The following is a 20414-nucleotide window of genomic DNA, read 5'->3' on the forward strand; positions in this document are numbered from 1 at the left end:
TATTCGTTCAGTGGACGTGGGACGAAATAGTAATGGGAGGACACCAATTCCATGGAATTGTTGAAATAGACGAAAGTCTATTTGGAAGAAAGATTAAGTATCATCGAATTTGGGTTGTAGGACTAGTGGAACGGAATTTTGTATCCTGTACAGAACCGCTGTACAGAAACCCTAATGAGAATTATCAAGCGTCGTGTAGCTCCAGCCTCCAGGGAGCACCACATACACAAACGGCTGGGTTGGCTATAGGAAGCTGAATGAAGAGGGATATCAGCACTTCTCTGTCATCCACACGGAAAGTTTCAAAAAGAAATACTGGAACGTGGAGACAAACGAAGTAATTGAAATAGATACGAACTTCATCGAGGGCAGTAGGGCCCACGCTAAAGAACACTTCCACCACATTCACGTAACTACTACAGAGAACTTTGAGGCCCACCTCTCAGAAGTTATGTGGAGGAACTTCCACAAAGGGCCCAAGTTATCTGATATCTATAGAGAGTTCTTCTTGCTGGCACAAGTGTATTCTGGAATTGGACTACCCCGGCTAACTGCTCCCAAACCACTGTTTGATACTTTCAAACAAGGCCCTGGGGTGGACGAAATCAGCATCCACAGAATATATGATGTGCGTCACGCCCCTTCGGACATACATAAGGCAGTACAGACGATCCTTAGTGACCACACCTATGCCCGAAAGGATGTCAGTGACGAACAATCCTCGTTCCTTTCCATAGATGCAGCAAGTGAACCCACCACAAGTAAGGCAAGGGCAGATATTACATCGATGAGACATGCGTTTATGCCGGACGGCTATGAGGAAGTTCAATCCGAAGATGAATGTGGACCGCCTGCACAAAAAAAGAAGAAAGGGAAATCTCTCCGTAAAAAAATCTAACACAAAATCGCCTGTCTGCAAAAAAACTTTGGAATGGACTTCCAGCGATTCGGACTTCAAGAAAATAAGGTAAGTCGAAAAGCTTAATTTTTATAGTACTTATATATTTTTAAAAATAGTTTCTTATTTCTGCAAATAAAAATTAACGGGGTTGGCGATACTGTGCAATGATGTTTAAATTAATGTATAGCAGCAACGGAATTGACATATATGTGCAGAGTAGATAATGAAAAATTGCAATATTTTATCGATATCGTATAGATATTATCATACTTTTATTTGGTTATTTCATTGAAACAGATTCTGGACCATACCCGATTTCGGGAACCTATACCCATCATAGGGACTTCAATCTGACAACAAACAGGTAACAGTTTAAAATACTACGTTATGTCAATGATTCAATCCAATGTTATTTTCCTGGTTTATTCTGTGTTTCTCGAAATTTAGCGCCTAAATTCTAATGATTTAGATTTTACTTTTATACATCGCTTTAAACTGATATACTCTATGAGAAAATCCTTGTATTGGATTACTTGCGCAACTATAATATTTTCATGTCGTCAACAAAGATATTATAATAAGGCTTGCATCATCTATTTCATTATCCATTTCTTCTTTTATTTCCCAAATAGACTGATGACCCACGCCTCATACCCTGTCATCTCACTACAACCTACCTCGCCTCCCGGCATCCGCGACTGTGACATCGATCGGCCCGACAATCATCTTCGGCTCAGCCTCATCGCTCGACCTCAACTGCATCAAGGTAGAGATCCCTTGCTATCCATTTAAAATTTATCAAAAAAGAAAGTAATTGCGAATGTAGGTATTACAAAAAATAATAACCTTTCCATCCAAAGAAAACTCACCGATTTTACATGCACTCTCTATGTTTGATGAAGACGTAGATATTGTACTACTTGAAAAAACAATCAAATTTTTATGTCGTCAACAAAAATATGATAAAGCTTGCGTCATCTATTTCATAATCCATTTCATCTTTTATTTTCCTTATCCATATAGACTGATTAACCACTACTTATACCCCGTCATCTCACTACATCCTACCTTGCCTCCCGGCATTTAAAAGGGTGATGTAGAGGAAAAAAAAATAAAAAAGGGGGAAAAGTAAAAAAAATGAATGAATGAATGAATGAAAGAGGAACTACGGAAGAACAAAAAATGAAGGAAAGAAGCCAATGGGAAAAAGGGCAAAGAAATAAAAGAGCGAGAAAGAAATCAAAGAGAAAAGAAAGAAAGAAAGAAAGAAAAAAAGGAAAAAGGAAAATAAAAATGCAGAAAAAATTAAAGAAAAAAAAAGAAGAAATTGATGCATAAAAATAAAGAAAAAAGACAGAAAGAGATGTGATAACCCTCTAGCTATCATGAATATTAGATAAGAAAGATGAAACATGAAGACAAACATTTTCAGAATATCACTTATCTACAATATGTTCTTATCTTCTTAGTGCACTTTGGCATTATATGCGCTAATTATAGATCTACTCGCTCAGCATAGGGAGTGATATCAAGCCTGAAAGATAAGAAAAAAAGATTACAATGTTTTGAGAATAAAATTTCCAAGTTGTCTTGATAGAGGCTATCGAGACTTCCTTACCAGAATGCATCAGGGGCAAGGTTTCGTCCAAACGGATGATAAACCTGTCTGGTTTCTTGTGATTTTTTTTATTCTTCGATTTGACACCATAGAACACCAGAGAAGCGCTTGACAAGATCAATTGTCACGCTGGAAAAGTCGGTGAGTTTTATTTCATTAAATGTATTTGCCCTTTTTATTTACATTAGAGATGATTTATTTATACACTTCTGACGTTTGATCGAGTGGGATTAGTTAGTAATACTTGGGATGAGGGATGTGGAGGAAGAGAAGCAATTAATATTTTGTCCAATGCCTGGTATGCTGCCGAGAACGAGGTTATATTGCCTATAAACCTTGTTCCTGAATGATTGGAGGTTGGGGTACCTGAAACACCCAGAATCAAAGAACAAAAAAGGCAAGATTTCCATATGTCCCCTCCACTAAAATTGAAAAAAAAAGAAAATATGGAGGATTTTTGTCAAGAATTATCAACATAACTTTAGAAAGAAAAGGTTGATTACATACCAAAAAATGGCTTTCTTCTGTCAAAATCTTGAGTGTGTGTAATTCCCATGGCATCGATTTATTAAGTCAGAAAAATAGAAAGAGTCTACCCATTACTCTTGGAGAGTAGACTAGTCGTAATATCGGTTGATTTTCGTGTTATGAAACCAATGGCTTTCAACAATTCCTGCTAGCTCAGGGAGTAAAGGGACAGACTAGAGATGCTTCTTTCCGCAGTGAAAGGTTCGAATCCAAGTTCCAACTGGAAATAAGTAGCTAACAAAATAAAAAGAGAGCGATAGAAGGGGGTTTTGGAGAAATATTTTCTAAAATCAGTGGAGGAGACATAAGAAGTGTGTCCTTATATTTGCTATACATGTACATGTATAACTTCGTTCCTGGATGATTGGAGGTTGGGGTACCCAAAATTAAAGGAAAAAAAATCATGCACCCACCTCAATTTCAATTTTATGGATGGAGGTCTATAACGGTCAGCAGAATCCTAACATCAAGTCAGTAGCCAGACCCTCAAAAAGGGGGGAAAAGGGCAGTGTTTGATCACTCGCTTTTAAAATTGCAAACACGGTAGAGGCACATGACCAATATGGGAGATTATCTCCAATATCAGAGACTTTTGTAAAAAATGTTTTGTTATCTAATTTTAGAGACAATCTCCAGTTTGGTTGACCAATATCCTTTGTTTGCATTGCTGCAATAGGATTACCTTGGCGGCAAATAAAAATGTGATCAGCAGATTCCTCTTGAAAAATTACCCCTTTTTACCGTCTACTTTTTGTTTTAAGGATTTTTGTTGTCATCCACACACAAAACAAATGGGCTTCTGATCTCAGTGAGACAAAATTTTGGGTGGAAAAAATTATGTTTGGGGGGGGGTTGTTTACATTGTTCTTTTGCCAAGCAAGTCTCCAATATGGGAGATTGTCTCCCGTATTGGCGAGAGAGTCTTCCATATTGGCTGTTCGCCTCTACTGACAAAACTGGCCGATCAATATACCAAGGGCGCATGTACGAATTAGGCCGAGTCTATGTCAGGATTCTGCGGTCTGTTAGACCTTCATCCATAAATATGATAAAATTGAGGTGAGTGCATGTTTTTATTTCTTCAATTTGGTTGTTTGTGGTACCGCGACCTTGAAGGTATCCATGTTAGTATCTGTTACTTGTGGCAGCTTATGGTAATCTTCTGGAGCTCTCTAGGTGGGGGGGGGCTCCTATACTATAGATTAAATCAATTCACTATGTGCTTTAATCTCCACGGAGCCAGGGATATCGGATTGCGCGCCATTCACGTACACGAACTGTCGTTAGTTACCCTTTATGTCTGCACCAAAGAAAATGGAAATGTATTAAGCCATCATTTAGTTCTAATCACTGCTAAAAAGATTGTGAATTTTTTTTGGTCTACTCCTCTACGGTACATGTAGGTCTAGACCCTTATTTTCTAGTATTCTGCACAAACCATTACTAAGCAATTGTATGCAATGTATATATCTGTACTTACTTTCACTGTTACAATACTGCAACAAATAACGATGAAAATTTAGTTTTATTTTTTTTCTTTTATTACAGGAAATTGATCAATCATACACTTTAATAAAAAAAAAAAAATCTTACATATCTTGAAGAGTTAGATGTGCAATCCAAAGTCATGATAGTTCTGTATTGAATCATGGACCTATTACAGGATTAGATCCAGATAAAATCAAAGTTGGTTGGCACAGATTCCTTAAATTAAAGTTCACAATGATCGGGATGATGATATTGATTTTGAAGCATGATGAATAACAAGAGTCACTGTTAAAAAGTTGAAATGTCTGTGAAGACGACGTTGATGATGATTAAAAGTCAATTTCAGCAATCCATAAGTTGAAAAGCGTTCATTAAAACAGGTTGATGATCTTGATCAAAACTGAGAATTCCTCTCTCAAAGTAACATCAAACAGTTCATTGATGGCATGCAAATAATTTTACAGAAGATAAATGTTGTATTCCTAAAATGGAAATAGACTATGCTCTGACATTAAGTTTGGTGTGAAACTCTGAATTTTATCTGATATACTGAAGAAACTGCCAGCTTATATAAATTTCCACTATTCTGGAAGCTTCTAGTATTGTCTTTAAAAAGCACATTCTGCCAATTTCCAGAGCAGTCTAATCCAGAAGACTCTTGAATGACCTCAGTGAAATTAACAATGTAAACAACATAGCTAATCTCATTGTCCTTTTCCACTACCACTAGGAGTCTCAATTGTGTATCTTTGTACATTCCAGAAATAACAAAAATTACTCATTAATAGTCATGCCTAACAAAGCTTTACTGAGACACTCTGGAATATTCTTAATCATTATATGTTATGAATATCCTTAAAGAGGAAATAAGAGGTAATATGAGGGAATAAATGTAACTGCTCTTACAATTCTTATACATATCAATACATTACTATCATGTATTAACACAAAAAGTGTATCCTCATTCATCTATCAAAAATTAAAATATTATTGAAATACATGAAAAAAAATACACAGACAGTAATCCAATTTGACCCTACCATTCTTGAGCAGTGAGCTTAAACCTAACAGGTGGCCTTATTTACCCCTCTTTCCCCTATGTCCTGCAGGGGTAAATAGAAAAAAATATCCCCATAAGCAAGGAGAATCTCAATTCATCAAGACACCACTGGTCTTGGTTTATGAGGATATCCTTGTTTTCTGGGACAATCCCAGTTTTGGAATTTGAATCGGCGCCTCTCCTGACAATAAATAATAATGGTGATGACGAAAATGAAATGAAAATTATGCTGATAACAGTGGTCCTTGAATTTGGCCTAATCATAACAATGATCAAAGATGACTACATAGATGGTTTCAAACCGCCTCGATCATAAGAATCCCTTTTAAGTTACGAGAACTTTTTTAGGCTAAAAGATACCCATTAATTATTCCTGCATTCACACCGCCCCGAAACATACCCTTCGGGATAAGTTCCTGAAGTTACAAGCATGCGCAGTATGATCTGATAAGCAGGCAAGGCGCACGATTCAAAATCACTAGCCCAGCAGCCACCCACAGCGCCGCGCCCAACGACACGCTGGGCTAAAAGTTCCCATAACTTGCTTTCACATTGCCAAAATACCTGCGACCTCGGAAAAATCCCTTTGAAAGTTCTCGTAATTTTGCCAAGTACCTACTATTTAGCTGGTATTTTCTTTTGGGGAAATCATGCTTAGTTTGCTTTCACATTACCAAAATACCTGGTATTTTCTAATCGGGGTAAATTTCCTGATCAGAGAATACCTGGAACTGACGAACTGCGAGGCGGTCTGAAACCACCTCATGTGCAGGCTGTCATGTCAAGATGCTCTAATACTGAACTACTGACTACAATTTGAAAAAAAAAACACATGAATGTTGGCATTAATCTTCTCTTTAATCTTTGTTCTTGTGAAACACAGTTCCTTCTGAATACTGTCTGGTCCGTGATAATCTTCTGCTAGAATGGCAGATATTGGAGTTGATGCAAAGATGGTAAGATTTCTTAAGATTAGTTAATTTTGTGAATATGTTTTTTTGAGCATTGCAAGGTCAATCGCAAGTCTATTTTCATTCCCGAAATCAAGCACATGCCGTGCAATTAATGGCAAATTTGTGATTGATTGCTAATCTGCTCCATGAAACAAGGAGTATAATCTGATATGCTAGAGTTAAAAGTGATCAATCAATTGCAAAATTGCGACAGAATATTTGTGATTGATCGCAAATATTTTCTTGCAACACCCCCTTTGTCAAATCTTTTGTTTATATTATGGCTTTTGTCCTTTTTAAGGATGATTTTGTTTGTAAGTATTCAGAGCTACCTTTCCTTTTGAGCTCATTAACCAAAATATTTTACATTGTGTTACAATATGGAACGGACCCTATGGCCTGTATTCTGAAGTCGGGATTGATCTAAAAATTGATTTTAACTATGGAAAGCCAATTGTGAAACAAATCACTAAGCTGTACAAGTTCAATTTATCAGATTATCTATTACTCATATTATTCATAACTGTCTGGGAATATTTTAGCTAAATTAGTTGGGTTTTTAGCCATTTTATTTTCGGCTTCCCATAACCTTAATATCGCACTGTAAGACTGTGGTGGTCTAGGTTAAACTGGACTGAACTTCAGAATACAGTCCTATGGGAATTTTCACGGCGACGAAAGGCACCGCTTTTCCGACAGCGGCAGCGTCAACATCAGGAGGTTGTTTCATAAAGCTGTTTGCATTGTAAGAACGACTTTAAAAATGACTAGTGATCCTTTTTTAGGTGTTTAACCATTGCCAATGAACATACCATTTACCACAGGAAAGGATCACCAGTCATTCTTAAAGTCACTTTTAACTTACAAAAAGCTTTATGAAACACCCACCAGGTCTTAACCTAAGGTTAATTGTTTTTTGGATTTCATCATAACTTAAAAAGTATATACCTAGTTCATGAAACCTGGACATGTATCCCTGAATATCTTGTGCATGTTTCAGGTCACATGACCAGAATCAAAGGTCATTTCAGGTCAATGAACTTTTGCTGTGTTGGAGGTATTTTGTTGAATTGGCATCATAACTTAGAACATGTTTCGAGATGTCGCACCTCATCATCAGCCTGAAAATTATAAACAGAGTCATTGGTATTTATACAGTTAGGTTGTCAAGTATTAAAATTTCAATGTCTTTTGGAAGTATCTCACATTCAGTTCATGAAACATACATGTAGATGTAAGGGTAATCAAATATGAATGATTGTTTTTCCACATGTCTTGGGTCACATGATCATGGCCAAAAGTCATTTTGGGACATTGGACATATGTTAACTATCACATGAATGTTTTCTTTTTTGAGTAATTATTTTATAGCTGTTTTTAAAGTAAAAATGCTATATTGAATCACCTAATGCAGGCGAGACTGCCAGAAGCGTTTCACTTGTTTGTTCTCAATTGTCTTTGTTGATATACTTACAATGTTTTTCATATAATGTTTTGGGAACAAGGCTTCTTGGCATTTTTCGCAGTTCCCCATTCCATTATAATTTTTAACTTTTGCTTGGTAATAATTTTGTATATTTAGTATTTTGTATATTTTTAATCAAAATTAAATAGATGCAAATCAAAGTCACACGTTTATTTGGTAATTACTAAAGTAGGCCTGTCTATTATCTAATCATGGACATGATCTGTGAAATTATTGATATTTCTATTTCAAGAAATCTAATTTTAGTATGATTATTTTTTTATCGATTTATATTTATTGTATTCTGTTGTAGGTTCATGGACTTTGGACGTTGTCCTGATTATTTGATCAGCATCAGTGTGATTTTTTTATTTTGGGCATAGGCCTATCTAATGTAGGTGTGGGTTAATGTGTTTGTGTGTGTTTCATACAAATTGGAACTTGTGGTAAAGCAATTATCAACTCATTTAAAGTGATTGGTTAACATTGGTTTGACTTTTAAAAAATCTGAGCTAGGTCACACTTGTCACCTGTGTCTTTGATATGTTCTGAAAATGAAGCCCAGAAAAAATTGCATTCGAAAATCATTATTTACATGTAGTGCTTCAAAAATTGAAATATAAAGTGACCGGAAACACCATCTTAGTTTCATCCCATACAGTTATGTGTACTATTTAGGCGTCTATAAGACGCCTATTTACAAATTGGGGTTTGCCTTGTAGTTTTAGCTTTTCATTCTCAATAATGGTTGTTTTCAGGGTTTATTAGTTCAAATACATGCACTTGTACACATGTTTCATCTTGGTTTGAGAATTGTTTAAATCGGCTTCTCACAAAGTTAAACAATACCTTTAATGAGTGAGGCTTGATATTTGCCTGCCGTTGATAAGCAGTTATTGATAACAAAACATAATAATAATAATAGGTCCATTTATATAGCGCAGCTACTATGTGCATATACTCTACTGCGCTTTGATAATTGGTATCATATTATTACCCCGGCTGTAGCTGAGCCGCCATATTAATAGGCGCTAAAGCGTTCCAGGAAAAATCCTACCGGGTACCCATTCATGTATAAAACATGTATAAAACAAAATGTAGAAAATACAAAGAAATACATAAGAAATTCAAAGAACATGAAAATACATTTCCTTGACTGTGATATTAATGTATATTTTAAAGGCTGTACAATTATTCAAGATGATGGGAATGCTATTTGTACCAAAACTAATATTACAGTTGAGCTTACATGTACATGTATGTAAGTTACCAAATTATAGCATAATATTGCAAAATATGCATACATTTGCTTAATTAATTAATCCCAAAAAGAATAACCAATTTTTCTGTTTTGTTCATGTTAGGTTTGCAAGATTTTGTTTTTTCCATGTCTGTGAAAGCAAATATTATAAAAAGAATATTGCAGAAATACAATTCTAAATGGTCATTTTGTTTATGCAAATTAGATGGTCAAAATATCGGAAATCGGCTTGGGAACAGCGGAGCATTTCATGAAAGGCTTGTCCGACGATTCATCCGACAAGTTATGTTTTATCCGACAGTTACCATAGTAACAGTGCCTTTTAGCCAATCAAATTGAACGAAAGATATCAGATCTGACAACTTGTCAACCAAAAATGTTGATAACGCTCCCCGGGTCTCATCCGATTCAGCACATTTGAATTGTGTGAAATAAATCCGTCCACACTTATACCCCAAAATTCCTCTCAATGTCACATTTTCCCAACCAAAGTTAAGTTTTTTAAATGTCATAACTTTGAAAGTATATGGATCTTGTTAATGAAGCTTAGACGTATGACATGAGTAATCAAAATTTTAAAAACATACTGAAAATAATTAATTTCAGATGGTTGAAAAGTGCAGGAGAGCCTTTGACGAGGGCAAGACGAGGTCTTATGAAGCGAGAATACAACATCTTCAAAACCTGCTACGTATGATAGCAGAAAACAAGAAGGCCTTTGTTGATGCGATGTACAAAGACTTGAGGAAGGTAAGTAATCTCAGCACAAAGACCTGGGGCCCATCTTACAAAGAGTTGCAATTGATCCAATCAATCGCAATTATGGAAAGCCAGCAAAGTCAACATATAGAATTCATGTTTATTAAAAAAAATCTAGATATGAATGTATATCCATAAATTAATTGATTTCTTGACAACTTGGTGTGATCTCCTTTGTTCACCTAGGACATTTTGCAAATTTCCTGTAGAAAAAGTTATGAAACTGATGGATTTCCATAGAGTTACGATTGAATTGATCAATCATAACTCTTTGCAAGATGGGGCCCTAGTCTTCACCTTTAAAGGTTGAACCTCTTGAGAATTGATTTGCATGATAATAGAAAAATGAAACAAGCTTTACACTGATACAGAGAGGAAAAAAGAAAATTAAGGGCAAGGGTGGATCCAGTATTTTCCAAGGGGGGGGTCATTTGAAAAAAAAATCCCAACTTTCAAAGGGGGGAAGACATTTGGGTGAAAGCGGTATGTTTACATTACAAATTTTGATTATGGCTCCCCCCCCTAGATCCGCCAGTGATCCTTGGGGTATGTTATTATGCAAATTTACCAAAAAAGTTGATCTGATGGGAGTGTCAATTATTTTTCTTTTCAGTGTAAAGATGTGAAATAAATATATTAAAGAAAGTGATATTAGCATTTTGAATTTATTGCTCTTTTTTGTTGTTGCTTCTTCACAATATAGGAATTTTCAGACATGTACATGTATTGTACTGTAAGGCCTGGTCCCTCTGGCCGATTGGCACAAAAGGTATTCATAATGAATACAGTGGACGTAAGCAAAATTTTGGGGTGCCTCCATCTGTTTTCATCCGCTCCAGACAAAATGGGAAAACAATGAAATCACAGGGGATGGATGCTCGATGGATAAAGGGCGTATGAAACATGTAGTATGCAAAGAGCACACAACAGATACATGTTTCCCGAAGGATGGCAAGATTCTTTTTATCCTTGAGTGCAGTGGGACCAAGCCTTTACATCAGAGCTTTGCAAACTTGAAGTTATCAACCAGTGTACATGTAACTATTAAAACATTATGTTTTTCTTCTTCCTTTGTGTAGCCTGAATTTGAATCTGTTACATTTGAAGTAGATTTTGGTTACAATGAGTGCATCTTGGCGATCAATGAACTACAACAATGGATGAAACCGGAGAAGGTGAGAAATAGAACATACTGTCATTAAAATTGTTTTGCTTTTAGCTAAAAACGTTGAAAGAAAAGAAAAACAAAAGAAAAGTATTGGTGAAGATTTTGGGAAATCCATCTTAGAAAAACAGAGTTATGTTTTTTTTTTAGAATTCAATTTTGGTTTATATGACATTGTGAAACAGTCCAACGGTCTAACACATGCAAAGTTTACAGAGTAGTCATGTACATGCAATGAATATCGGTTCTTGTTTTGTGATGTCATGTATGACAAGCTACCCAAGTATTAGCTATATCAAATTTCTGTCATCATGAACCTTTCAAGATGTGACAAATCCTTCCTTTCTTCCTTTTAATTCCTTCCTTCCTCTCTCTCTTTCTTTCTTTCTTTCTTTCTTTCTTTCTTTCTTTCTTTCTTTCTTTCTTTCTTTCTTTCTTTCTTTCTTTCTTTCCCTCTCTCTCTCTCTCTCTCTCTCTCTCTCTCTCTCTCTCTCTCTTTCTTCCTTCCTTCCTTCCTTCCTTCCCTCCTTTATTTATTTGTTTGTTTCTCTCCTCCCTCACTATATGTTCCTACGTTCCCTCCCTCCATGAAGGTTGCTATACCAATGGCAGGAGTAGGCAAGCAGTGCTTCATCAATCGGGATCCACTAGGTCTGGTCCTGATTATTGGGGCCTGGAACTATCCATTCCAGCTTCCCATACATCCACTGATAGGGGCTATAGCTGCAGGTAAGACCTGGGCCAAGTATGATATGACTGTTTTGTAACAGAATAATAACGATGATGATGATGATATGGTGGTGAGGATGACGATGGTGATGATGATGATGATGATGATGATGATGGTGATGGTGATGATGATGATGGTGATGATGATGATGGTGATGATGATGATGGTGATGATGATGATGATGATGATGATGATGATGGTGATGATGATGATGATGATGGTGATGGTGATGAGGAGGAGGATGATGATGATGGTGATGATGATGAGGATGATGATGGTGATGGTGATGAGGATGACGATGATGATGGTGATGGTGATGAGGATGATGATGATGATGGTGAGGATGATGATGATGGTCATGGTGATGATGATGATGGTGATGGTGATGAGGAGGATGATGATGATGGTGATGAGGATGATGGTGATGATGATGATGGTGATGATGATGATGATAAGAATGATGGTGATGATGATGATGTTGATGGTCATGATGAAGATGGTGATGATGATAATGATGATGATGATAAGAATGATGGTGATGATGATGATGTTGATGGTCATGATGAGGATGATAATGGATGATGAAGATGTTGATGATTAGGATGGTGATGATGTTGATTATGATGATGATGATGATAATAAAATGATAATATTTATGAAAATAATAGTAATGACAATGATATTATTTAAATAATAATTATTGTTTATACAGCACTTGACACTTTTAAGTACAGTTTGCATTAATACAGCATAATAGAACGTTATTTTTTAAATTTTTTTTAAAAGTCATTTTTTTCATAAATCAGTCTGCCGATGAATTCTGACAACTAAACTCTGTCTTTGAATTCATTCTACTTAATGTCTGATTACAGATTAAGCCTTGAGAGTGGTATAATCCTCTACTTTTCATCCTTAGGTAACACCGCTATCATAAAACCCTCTGAGGTCAGTCCCGCGACTGCTCAACTCTTTGAAGAGCTATTCCCCAAGTACATGGACACTGTGAGTATCTCCCTCTACCGGGGAAATTGAAGATTTTCTAGAAGTCTTGGCCTGTGTTACATCTTTTTTTTTTCTTCTTAAAATTGCAATTAGCCAAAGTAGCTTCTCCTGTTTTCTGCCTTCTTTCATTTAAATAATAATTATTGTTTATACAGCACTTGACACTTTTAAGTACAGTTTGCATTATTACAGCATAATAGAACGTTATTTTTTTGTATTTTTTTTTAAAAAGTCATTTTTTTCATAAATCAGAAAGCATAAATATTATTTTTCATTAAAATGTGTAAAACTCTGATTTGCGCTCATCTTACATGTATCTGTAATAGATAATTATACGAGGGTGTTTCATCGTGTTCGCCTCCTGTTCGTGAACTACAGTTCTTCAACACCAACACCGAACTTGAAATCACGATTTCCCCAATCCCGGGGGTTGGTGTTGGTGAATAGGGAAATTGCAGGTAGATCGACAACACCAGCTGTAATGCTCGGTTCAGCAGACGACATTCAACACCAGAGCTCAACACAAACTGCCGGAAATACGTCATGTTTTCCACCTTACCCCCTCCCTCTCGCTCTAATATTGTAAAACATCATACTTTCTCACTTGATCCATCAGTGAGTTAAGTTTTTGTACTGTGCACAAAAACTGTTTCCTTTTTTAAACTAATATTCTATATAGTATTACAACCCAATATTTTTTTTGTAATTTTGTAATGAAACTTAGTTAGGGGCTTGCCCTTTGTACACGCTTTGCTTTTTTTGGCAAGACATAACTCTGTTTTACTTTTAAATACATATGCCATCTAGCGTAAAAAGGCTGCTGAACCGAGCCCCAACAACGAGCTGAGTTCAGAGGAACAATACCAATCACGATATCGATATCCTATGACGTCACGCCTCTGCGCTGCGCTGCTGATTATCTCAACTTTACGCGAGAAATTCTTGACGACGAAAGTGAAATCGGGAAGAAATTGCGGTAAAATCTTATCGTACAGAATGCACAGGTTAAATCACTGCAATAAACAGAAAGCATAAATATTATTTTTCATTAAAATGTGTAAAACTCTAATGATTTGCGCTCATCTTACATGTAACTGTAATAGATAATTATACGAGGGTGTTTCATCGTGTTCGCCTCCTGTTCGTGAACTACAGTTCTTCAACACCAACACCGAACTTGAAATCACGATTTCCCCAATGCCCGGGGGTTGGTGTTGGTGAATAGGGAAATTGCAGGTAGATCGACAACACCAGCTGTAATGCTCGGTTCAGCACCAAGCTCAACACAAACTGCCGGAAATACGTCATGTTTTCCGAGGTCAATCCCAACACCACCGTGATTTCAAGTACGTTGTTGTAGCTGGTGTTGGTGTTGTCCCAAAACCAACACCAGATTTCAACACTGTATTTGATGATCACCCACTGAAGATAAAGATCCACTCAACACCCCCCCCCCTCCCACCTTGTGATAATCTAGAAAATTGTATCCGAGATAGGAAAACGTTTTTAGTACCGAAGTGGGTTTCAAATACCCGACCACTCTAAGTTAGTCTCAAGCCACAAATCTGTTTAAATATTGATGAACTTAAAGATTTGATAATGGGTAGCAAAATAAAGCCTATATTTAAGACTATTTTGACTCTTGTTTATTTTTTTTTCCAGTTAGTAAATGATGATGTGGTAGTGACAACGGCACTTCTTGAGCAGAAATTTGATCATATATTCTTAAAGGACAAGTCCACCTCAGAAAAATTTTGATTAGAATAAATACAGAAAAATTAAACTAGCTTAACACTGAAAATGTAATCAAAATTGGACATAAAATTTATAAAAATTCATAAAAGTTATGACATATTTAAGTTTTGCTTATTTTTCATGAAACAAATTAGACAATCAATGATGTCCTCCACTCAACATTTCTTTTGTTTTTCATTGTTTGAATTAGACAATATTTCATTTTTTTACATATTTGACTGAACCTTTTAGTATTAAACAGTGCTAATTCCTTTACGCTCAGGGAGGAATTAATCATTGTTTCACTTGACAATTAGGAGGAAATTAGAATATTTCATATTTCATATAATAAAATACAAAGAAAATAGTGAGTGGATGATGCCATCAGTCTCCTCATTTGCATACCGAACAGGATGTGTACAAATAACTGTATTGTGAAATTAAGCAGAACTCTATAAAGTTTCCTATTTTACAACTGATTTTACAACCAATTTTGATGAAATTTTCAATATTATGCTTGTTGCATTTTTCTCTTTTTATTCAAATGACTTTTTGTTTGGGTGGACTTGTCCTTTGAAAGTAGATTACTATTTTGATTCTTTCTTCCTTACAGAGTTGTTTCCAGTTGGTAACTGGTGATGCGGTGGTGACAACGGCGCTTCTTGAGCAAAGGTTTGATCATATCTTCTTCACAGGAAGTACCTCTATAGGGAAGATCGTGCAGATGGCAGCCGCGAAACACCTTACTCCAGTAACCCTGGAACTTGGGGGAAAATGGTAAGAGGGGTAAATGGATAGAGAGAATGATCGAAGGATGGATGGAGGATGAGAGGAAAGTTAGTGTGGAAAGAAGGATTGATAGAGGATGGATGGATGGAAGGGTGGATGGATGTATGTTTGGGTGGGTGGGTGGATGGATGGATGGATTGAGGGTAGATGGATGGATGGATGAATGAATTGAGGGATGGATGGATGGACGGTTGGATGGATGGATGAACGGACGGTTGGATGGATGGATGGATGAACGGACGGTTGGATTGAGGGTGGATGGATGGATGGGTGGAGGGATGAACGGACAATTGGATGGATGGATTGAGGGTGGATGGATGGATGGATGGATGAATGAATGAAGTGGTGGGTGGATGGATGGATGAATGAATTGGTTGTCTGATGGATCTTTAGGTGGATGGATGGATAGATAGATGAATAAATGGATGGATTGAGGGATGGATGGATAGATGGATGATTGGTTGGATGGATGGATAAACAGACGGTTGGATGGATGAATGGATGGATTGAGGGTGGGTGGATGGATGGATGGATGGATTGATGAACGGACGGTTGGATGGATGGATTGAGGGTGGATGGATGGATGGATTGATGAACGGACGGTTGGATGGATGAAGTGATAGATTGAGGGAGGGAGGGATGAATGGATGGATGATTGAACTGTTGGATGGATGGTTAGTTGGTTGGTCGCTCGCTCGCTCTGATGGACTGATTGAGGGAAGGATGGATGGATGGCTGGAGGAAGGGAGGTAGGGCGGGATAGATGGATATCCATCCATCTATTCCTCCCTCCATATTCATAAATGCAATTCTAAACTCCTCAAAAAAAGTTTGGAAATCTGACTTTGATCGATAATCCCTCCTCGGTTTTAGTATATATATATCAATGTGTAATTACTATCAATGAATAGATCATTTAATTCTCTTTAGAATGATACCCTACATCATATGATTATGGTTCGCGTGGAGGAGCAGTGCCTTGAAATGTGGGGCCAGGTCAAAATTCAAAAGTTGCAAAATGACATAATACTGGAAGTCACTGTTCTTTTTTCTGTGGGGATGAGTGAGTTTCTCAGCAGTTTCTTTTGACTTTGATAGATAATTCCTCATCGGTTTTAGTAAATATCAATGTGTGATTAATATCAATGAATGTATCATTTAATTTCCTTTAAAATGATACTCTACATGTACATGTATATGATATGATTATGGTTCAAATGGAGGTGCAGTGCCTTGAAATGTGGGGCAAGGTCAAAATTCAAAAGTTGCAAAATGACACAAGATCGAAAGTCACTGTTCTTTTTTCAGTAGTGATGAGTGAGATTCTCAGCAGTTTCTTTTGTTTTCATGCACCTTAACATCAACATTGATATGGAATCAAAGAAAACCTCTGCACAAGCAAACACAAAATAAACAAACAAACAAACATGGGTATTTCAAACCACAACTCAAACTATGTTATCTCACAGAACCATCACAACAGAAGCAGGGGCTTGATTTGAATGGATTTTCACGTCTATTGACACACGAAAGAATCGTGTTCTGTATTGACCCTTCATGACTATTTCTTCTCGTTTTGCAGCTTTTCAAATCAGACCTCATCCAAAACTTAAAGATAGATAGATATAGATAGATGGATAAATGGATTTTATTAAAAACATCATGTCTCGCAGTAAAAACTGAAATGAACATGAATTACAGATTAAAACAATTACAAAGACAAAAAGCAATATAAAGTATTAACATAGGAATTTAAATTAAAATTAAGGGGTCACTCTCGCAGTGCACTTAATTTCGGCAAGGAGGAATACATTTCCAGGCACCCCAAATGGGGTACCTGTAGAAAATTAACTTTGAATGCAATCATCCAAAGTGCACCACGAAAATGACCCTGTAAATACTTGACATGAAAAAAATCTATATATAAAAAATACTAAGTTCTTACTTCGGTATAACAAGGCATAAATTAAACTAGATTCGATTCATAAAAAATCATGAGTAAAGTTAAAACTATCAAAATTGTACAGAGGAAACCATTAGGACTTTACATTTATTATTGATAAAATACTTTACTACTAATAAAATAGGGAAAACTAGCATTTATATAAAACAGAATTTCAAAATATATGGACCCTAATTGCACTTAAAATTAGTTACACCAGTGACTAGGCTTATTTATGTGAGATATTGCACGAAGAGAGAGAGAGAGGTGGAACGAGAAGTATTACATGTATATAAAGTCATCAAGCAATGGAAACCTCATATACAATGAATAAATTAAAGTTATATAAGATATAATTACAATTAACGCCAATATTTAATTATAAATGCATTGTCAATGGTAACTTGTATTTTTTTAATTATTGTTTTAATTTACATTCCATAAACCCAGTAGTTTCGCTTTTCATTTCATTGATTATATGGTAAATAAGTATGTATGTAACCTTTATGTACGCAAATTGTGGTTTAGCAATTTTCCAAATAATGTAAATATAAACGTTAACTAGTTACGCCAGAGTTGATATTCCAATACATTTGAGACCAGTAGGTGTGCAGGGTAAGACGAAACCATGAGATGACATAATTTTCTTTTTTAAAAAAGTGTCAAAAGCCAAAAAATTGTAAAAACTTGTTAAATACAAAAAAAATAATCTCGAAGTCATGCAATCAGGAAAGTGTCACTTGTTCATTTACAGTCCATATTCATTCAGCAGTCTGTGGAAAAAAGGAACAGGACTGTTTTTCATTCTAGTAGTTCTACTTCTTGGTTCAACACAGACACGTTGTTTCCTAAGCTCTCGACGATGTTCAGCAGGTGCAAACCATCCATGTACTGCATTCAACTTGAAAGCACTGCGAGCAAAGGAAAGACACAACTGAACCCTTCTTTCGGACAACGTCTGCAAATTTGTCACAGAAAGAGCATTTTGGTATGATATGTACTGATTCGATAGGTACTGATTCTTAAAGATCCTGCTCTTTTTGTGATGACATGGTTATAACAAGCATGATATCATTTTAAAGAGAATTAAATGATCTGTTGAATGATATCAAAAATTTATTGTGGAAAATTGGGGCTTGTGAGAAATTAATGGCCAAACTCAGATTTCCAAACTTTTTTTGCTTGTTTTGCAGCTTTTCCATTCAAACCTCATCCAACACTTTTGAATCCTGCTCCTTTTGTGATTGCATGATCATAACAAGCATGGTATCATTTTAAAGATGATTAAATGATCTTTTGAATAATGTAAAATGTGCATTGTTTAAAACTGGGAGTTGGGAGAAATTAATGGCCAAACACAGATTTCCAAACTTTGTTTGAGGGGTTTATATCAACAAATATTTCTTTGTTTCTTACCATTATGTTACCCACAGTCCCTTTTACATTGACTCCAACTGTGACATTGACGTCGCCGTCCATCGGGTGGCCTCATCCAAGTTCTACAACGCCGGCCAGACCTGTATAGCGCCAGACTTCATCATATGCCGCAAGGACCAGACGGACAGGGTGGTCTCGTGCCTGCGGAAGGCCGTCAAGGAATTCTTTGGTGAGAATCCCAAGAACTCCAGAGACTATGGTAGGGTGGTCAACGCCAGACATTTCAAGTAAGTTCAAAACCTGTGTTGCATTATCGTTGAATTTCCTTGCAGGCATCTGCTAAGTTGGGCACGTCGTGGTCTAATGGTTCTGACTCTCGCCTTTCAAACAGAGGGTCATGGGTTCAAATCCTAGCCGTGGCGTGTTTTCATTCAGCAAGAAATTTATCCACACTGTGCTGTGCTCGACCCAGGTGAGGTGAATGGGTACCTGGCAGGCCCGGGGGGGCACTCATTATATAATGCATAGTGGGTATGTGCCGCGGAGGGGACCCCCATTTTTACACCCAAATTTCCGTTCCAAGGCATAGCATTTTTGTCTTATTGAGAATAACAAAAAAAAGAAAGCCGCTCCAAGGCATAGCATTTTGTTCTTATCAAGAAAAAAAGAATAAAGAAATCCGCTCCAAAGCTTCGCATATTTTTCGTTACGCCGTTCCGGTCGTATTGATCTGCCGCAATTTTGGTGAAAAGCGGCCGCCGAGCGCTGGCCGACCATAGTCTCTGCGCGAGCCCGCTTGGCAGAGGCCGCGCTATCTGCATCGTGCACGCATGCCTGTTCCATAGGGGTGCATACGCACGTACTCACACGCTGGCGATCCGTTCCAAGGACCCCCGTTTTTACAAAATTGTGGTTCAGAAGCCCGTTCCGAGGACCCTCCTTTTTACAATAAGCCCGTTCCGAGGACCCTCCTTTTCACAATAAGCCCGCTCGAAGGCCCCCGTTTTTTTTTCTCGAGTGCCCTCCCCCCAGGCTGGCAGGATTAATTCCTTGAATGCTTGAGCGCCTAGGCAGCCCAGCTAAAGCCAGGGTAATAATAGCGGGCCCACTGAGAGAACAGTTTTCGGAACTGGAGTGACTACCCTGAGTAAATTTACCTCTATTTTTTTTATTATTATAAGGTATTTCCAAGGGAATGAATTTATGATAACCTAAATAAGCTGAAGTTGTTGCTCTTTCCAAAGACACTGATGACATCACCAAGGATATTGTTGGGTGAAAATCTAAATTATCTGAAGACTAGCAGAAGATGAACAAGAAGTACCACATTCTCAAGTTAAAGTGGGGGGTTCACAAAAGTATGGCATAGAGTTGCACTTAAAAGCCGACACGCATATAATATGCAATGCGCAATGTTGTCATGGCTTACATAACACATGCAACTAGGCATAAAGTGCAACTCTATGTCATATAAGGGGAACCAAAACCAAAGAAGAGAAGCAATCTTATAGCAAAGAGTTAAATGAGAGGAACAATTTAAAACAAGTTTCATCAAAATCGGTTATGAAATAAGCAAGTTATGGGAGTTTGTTGTCCACAGTTGTCCCAAAAATCAGCCATTTTGAAGCATGTTTGCCGATTT

The 20414-nt window shown here is 36.8% G+C and overlaps 1 protein-coding gene across 5 annotated transcripts in view; it reads left to right on the plus strand.

Moving 5' to 3' along the window:
* LOC121417408 (aldehyde dehydrogenase, dimeric NADP-preferring-like) overlaps nucleotides 1-20414 on the plus strand; it is a 34087-nt gene that overhangs the window by 6631 nt on the left and 7042 nt on the right. For 2 of the 5 annotated variants that reach the window (XM_041611106.1, XM_041611101.1), the window contains exons 2-10: nucleotides 1199-1265; nucleotides 1534-1667; nucleotides 6479-6551; nucleotides 9881-10024; nucleotides 11113-11208; nucleotides 11792-11927; nucleotides 12845-12930; nucleotides 15278-15441; nucleotides 18829-19059. In XM_041611106.1, the coding sequence (XP_041467040.1) occupies nucleotides 6522-6551; nucleotides 9881-10024; nucleotides 11113-11208; nucleotides 11792-11927; nucleotides 12845-12930; nucleotides 15278-15441; nucleotides 18829-19059 (887 nt within the window). In that variant the 5' untranslated portion in view covers nucleotides 1199-1265; nucleotides 1534-1667; nucleotides 6479-6521. Of the gene's footprint in view, nucleotides 1-1198; nucleotides 1266-1533; nucleotides 1712-6478; nucleotides 6552-9880; nucleotides 10025-11112; nucleotides 11209-11791; nucleotides 11928-12844; nucleotides 12931-15277; nucleotides 15442-18828; nucleotides 19060-20414 lie in introns of all 5 variants that reach the window. The other 3 variants (XM_041611102.1, XM_041611103.1, XM_041611104.1) reach the window with 3 other exon arrangements.

This window comes from Lytechinus variegatus, chromosome 6 (genome assembly GCF_018143015.1).
Source record: "Lytechinus variegatus isolate NC3 chromosome 6, Lvar_3.0, whole genome shotgun sequence".
Classification (NCBI taxonomy): domain Eukaryota; kingdom Metazoa; phylum Echinodermata; class Echinoidea; order Temnopleuroida; family Toxopneustidae; genus Lytechinus; species Lytechinus variegatus.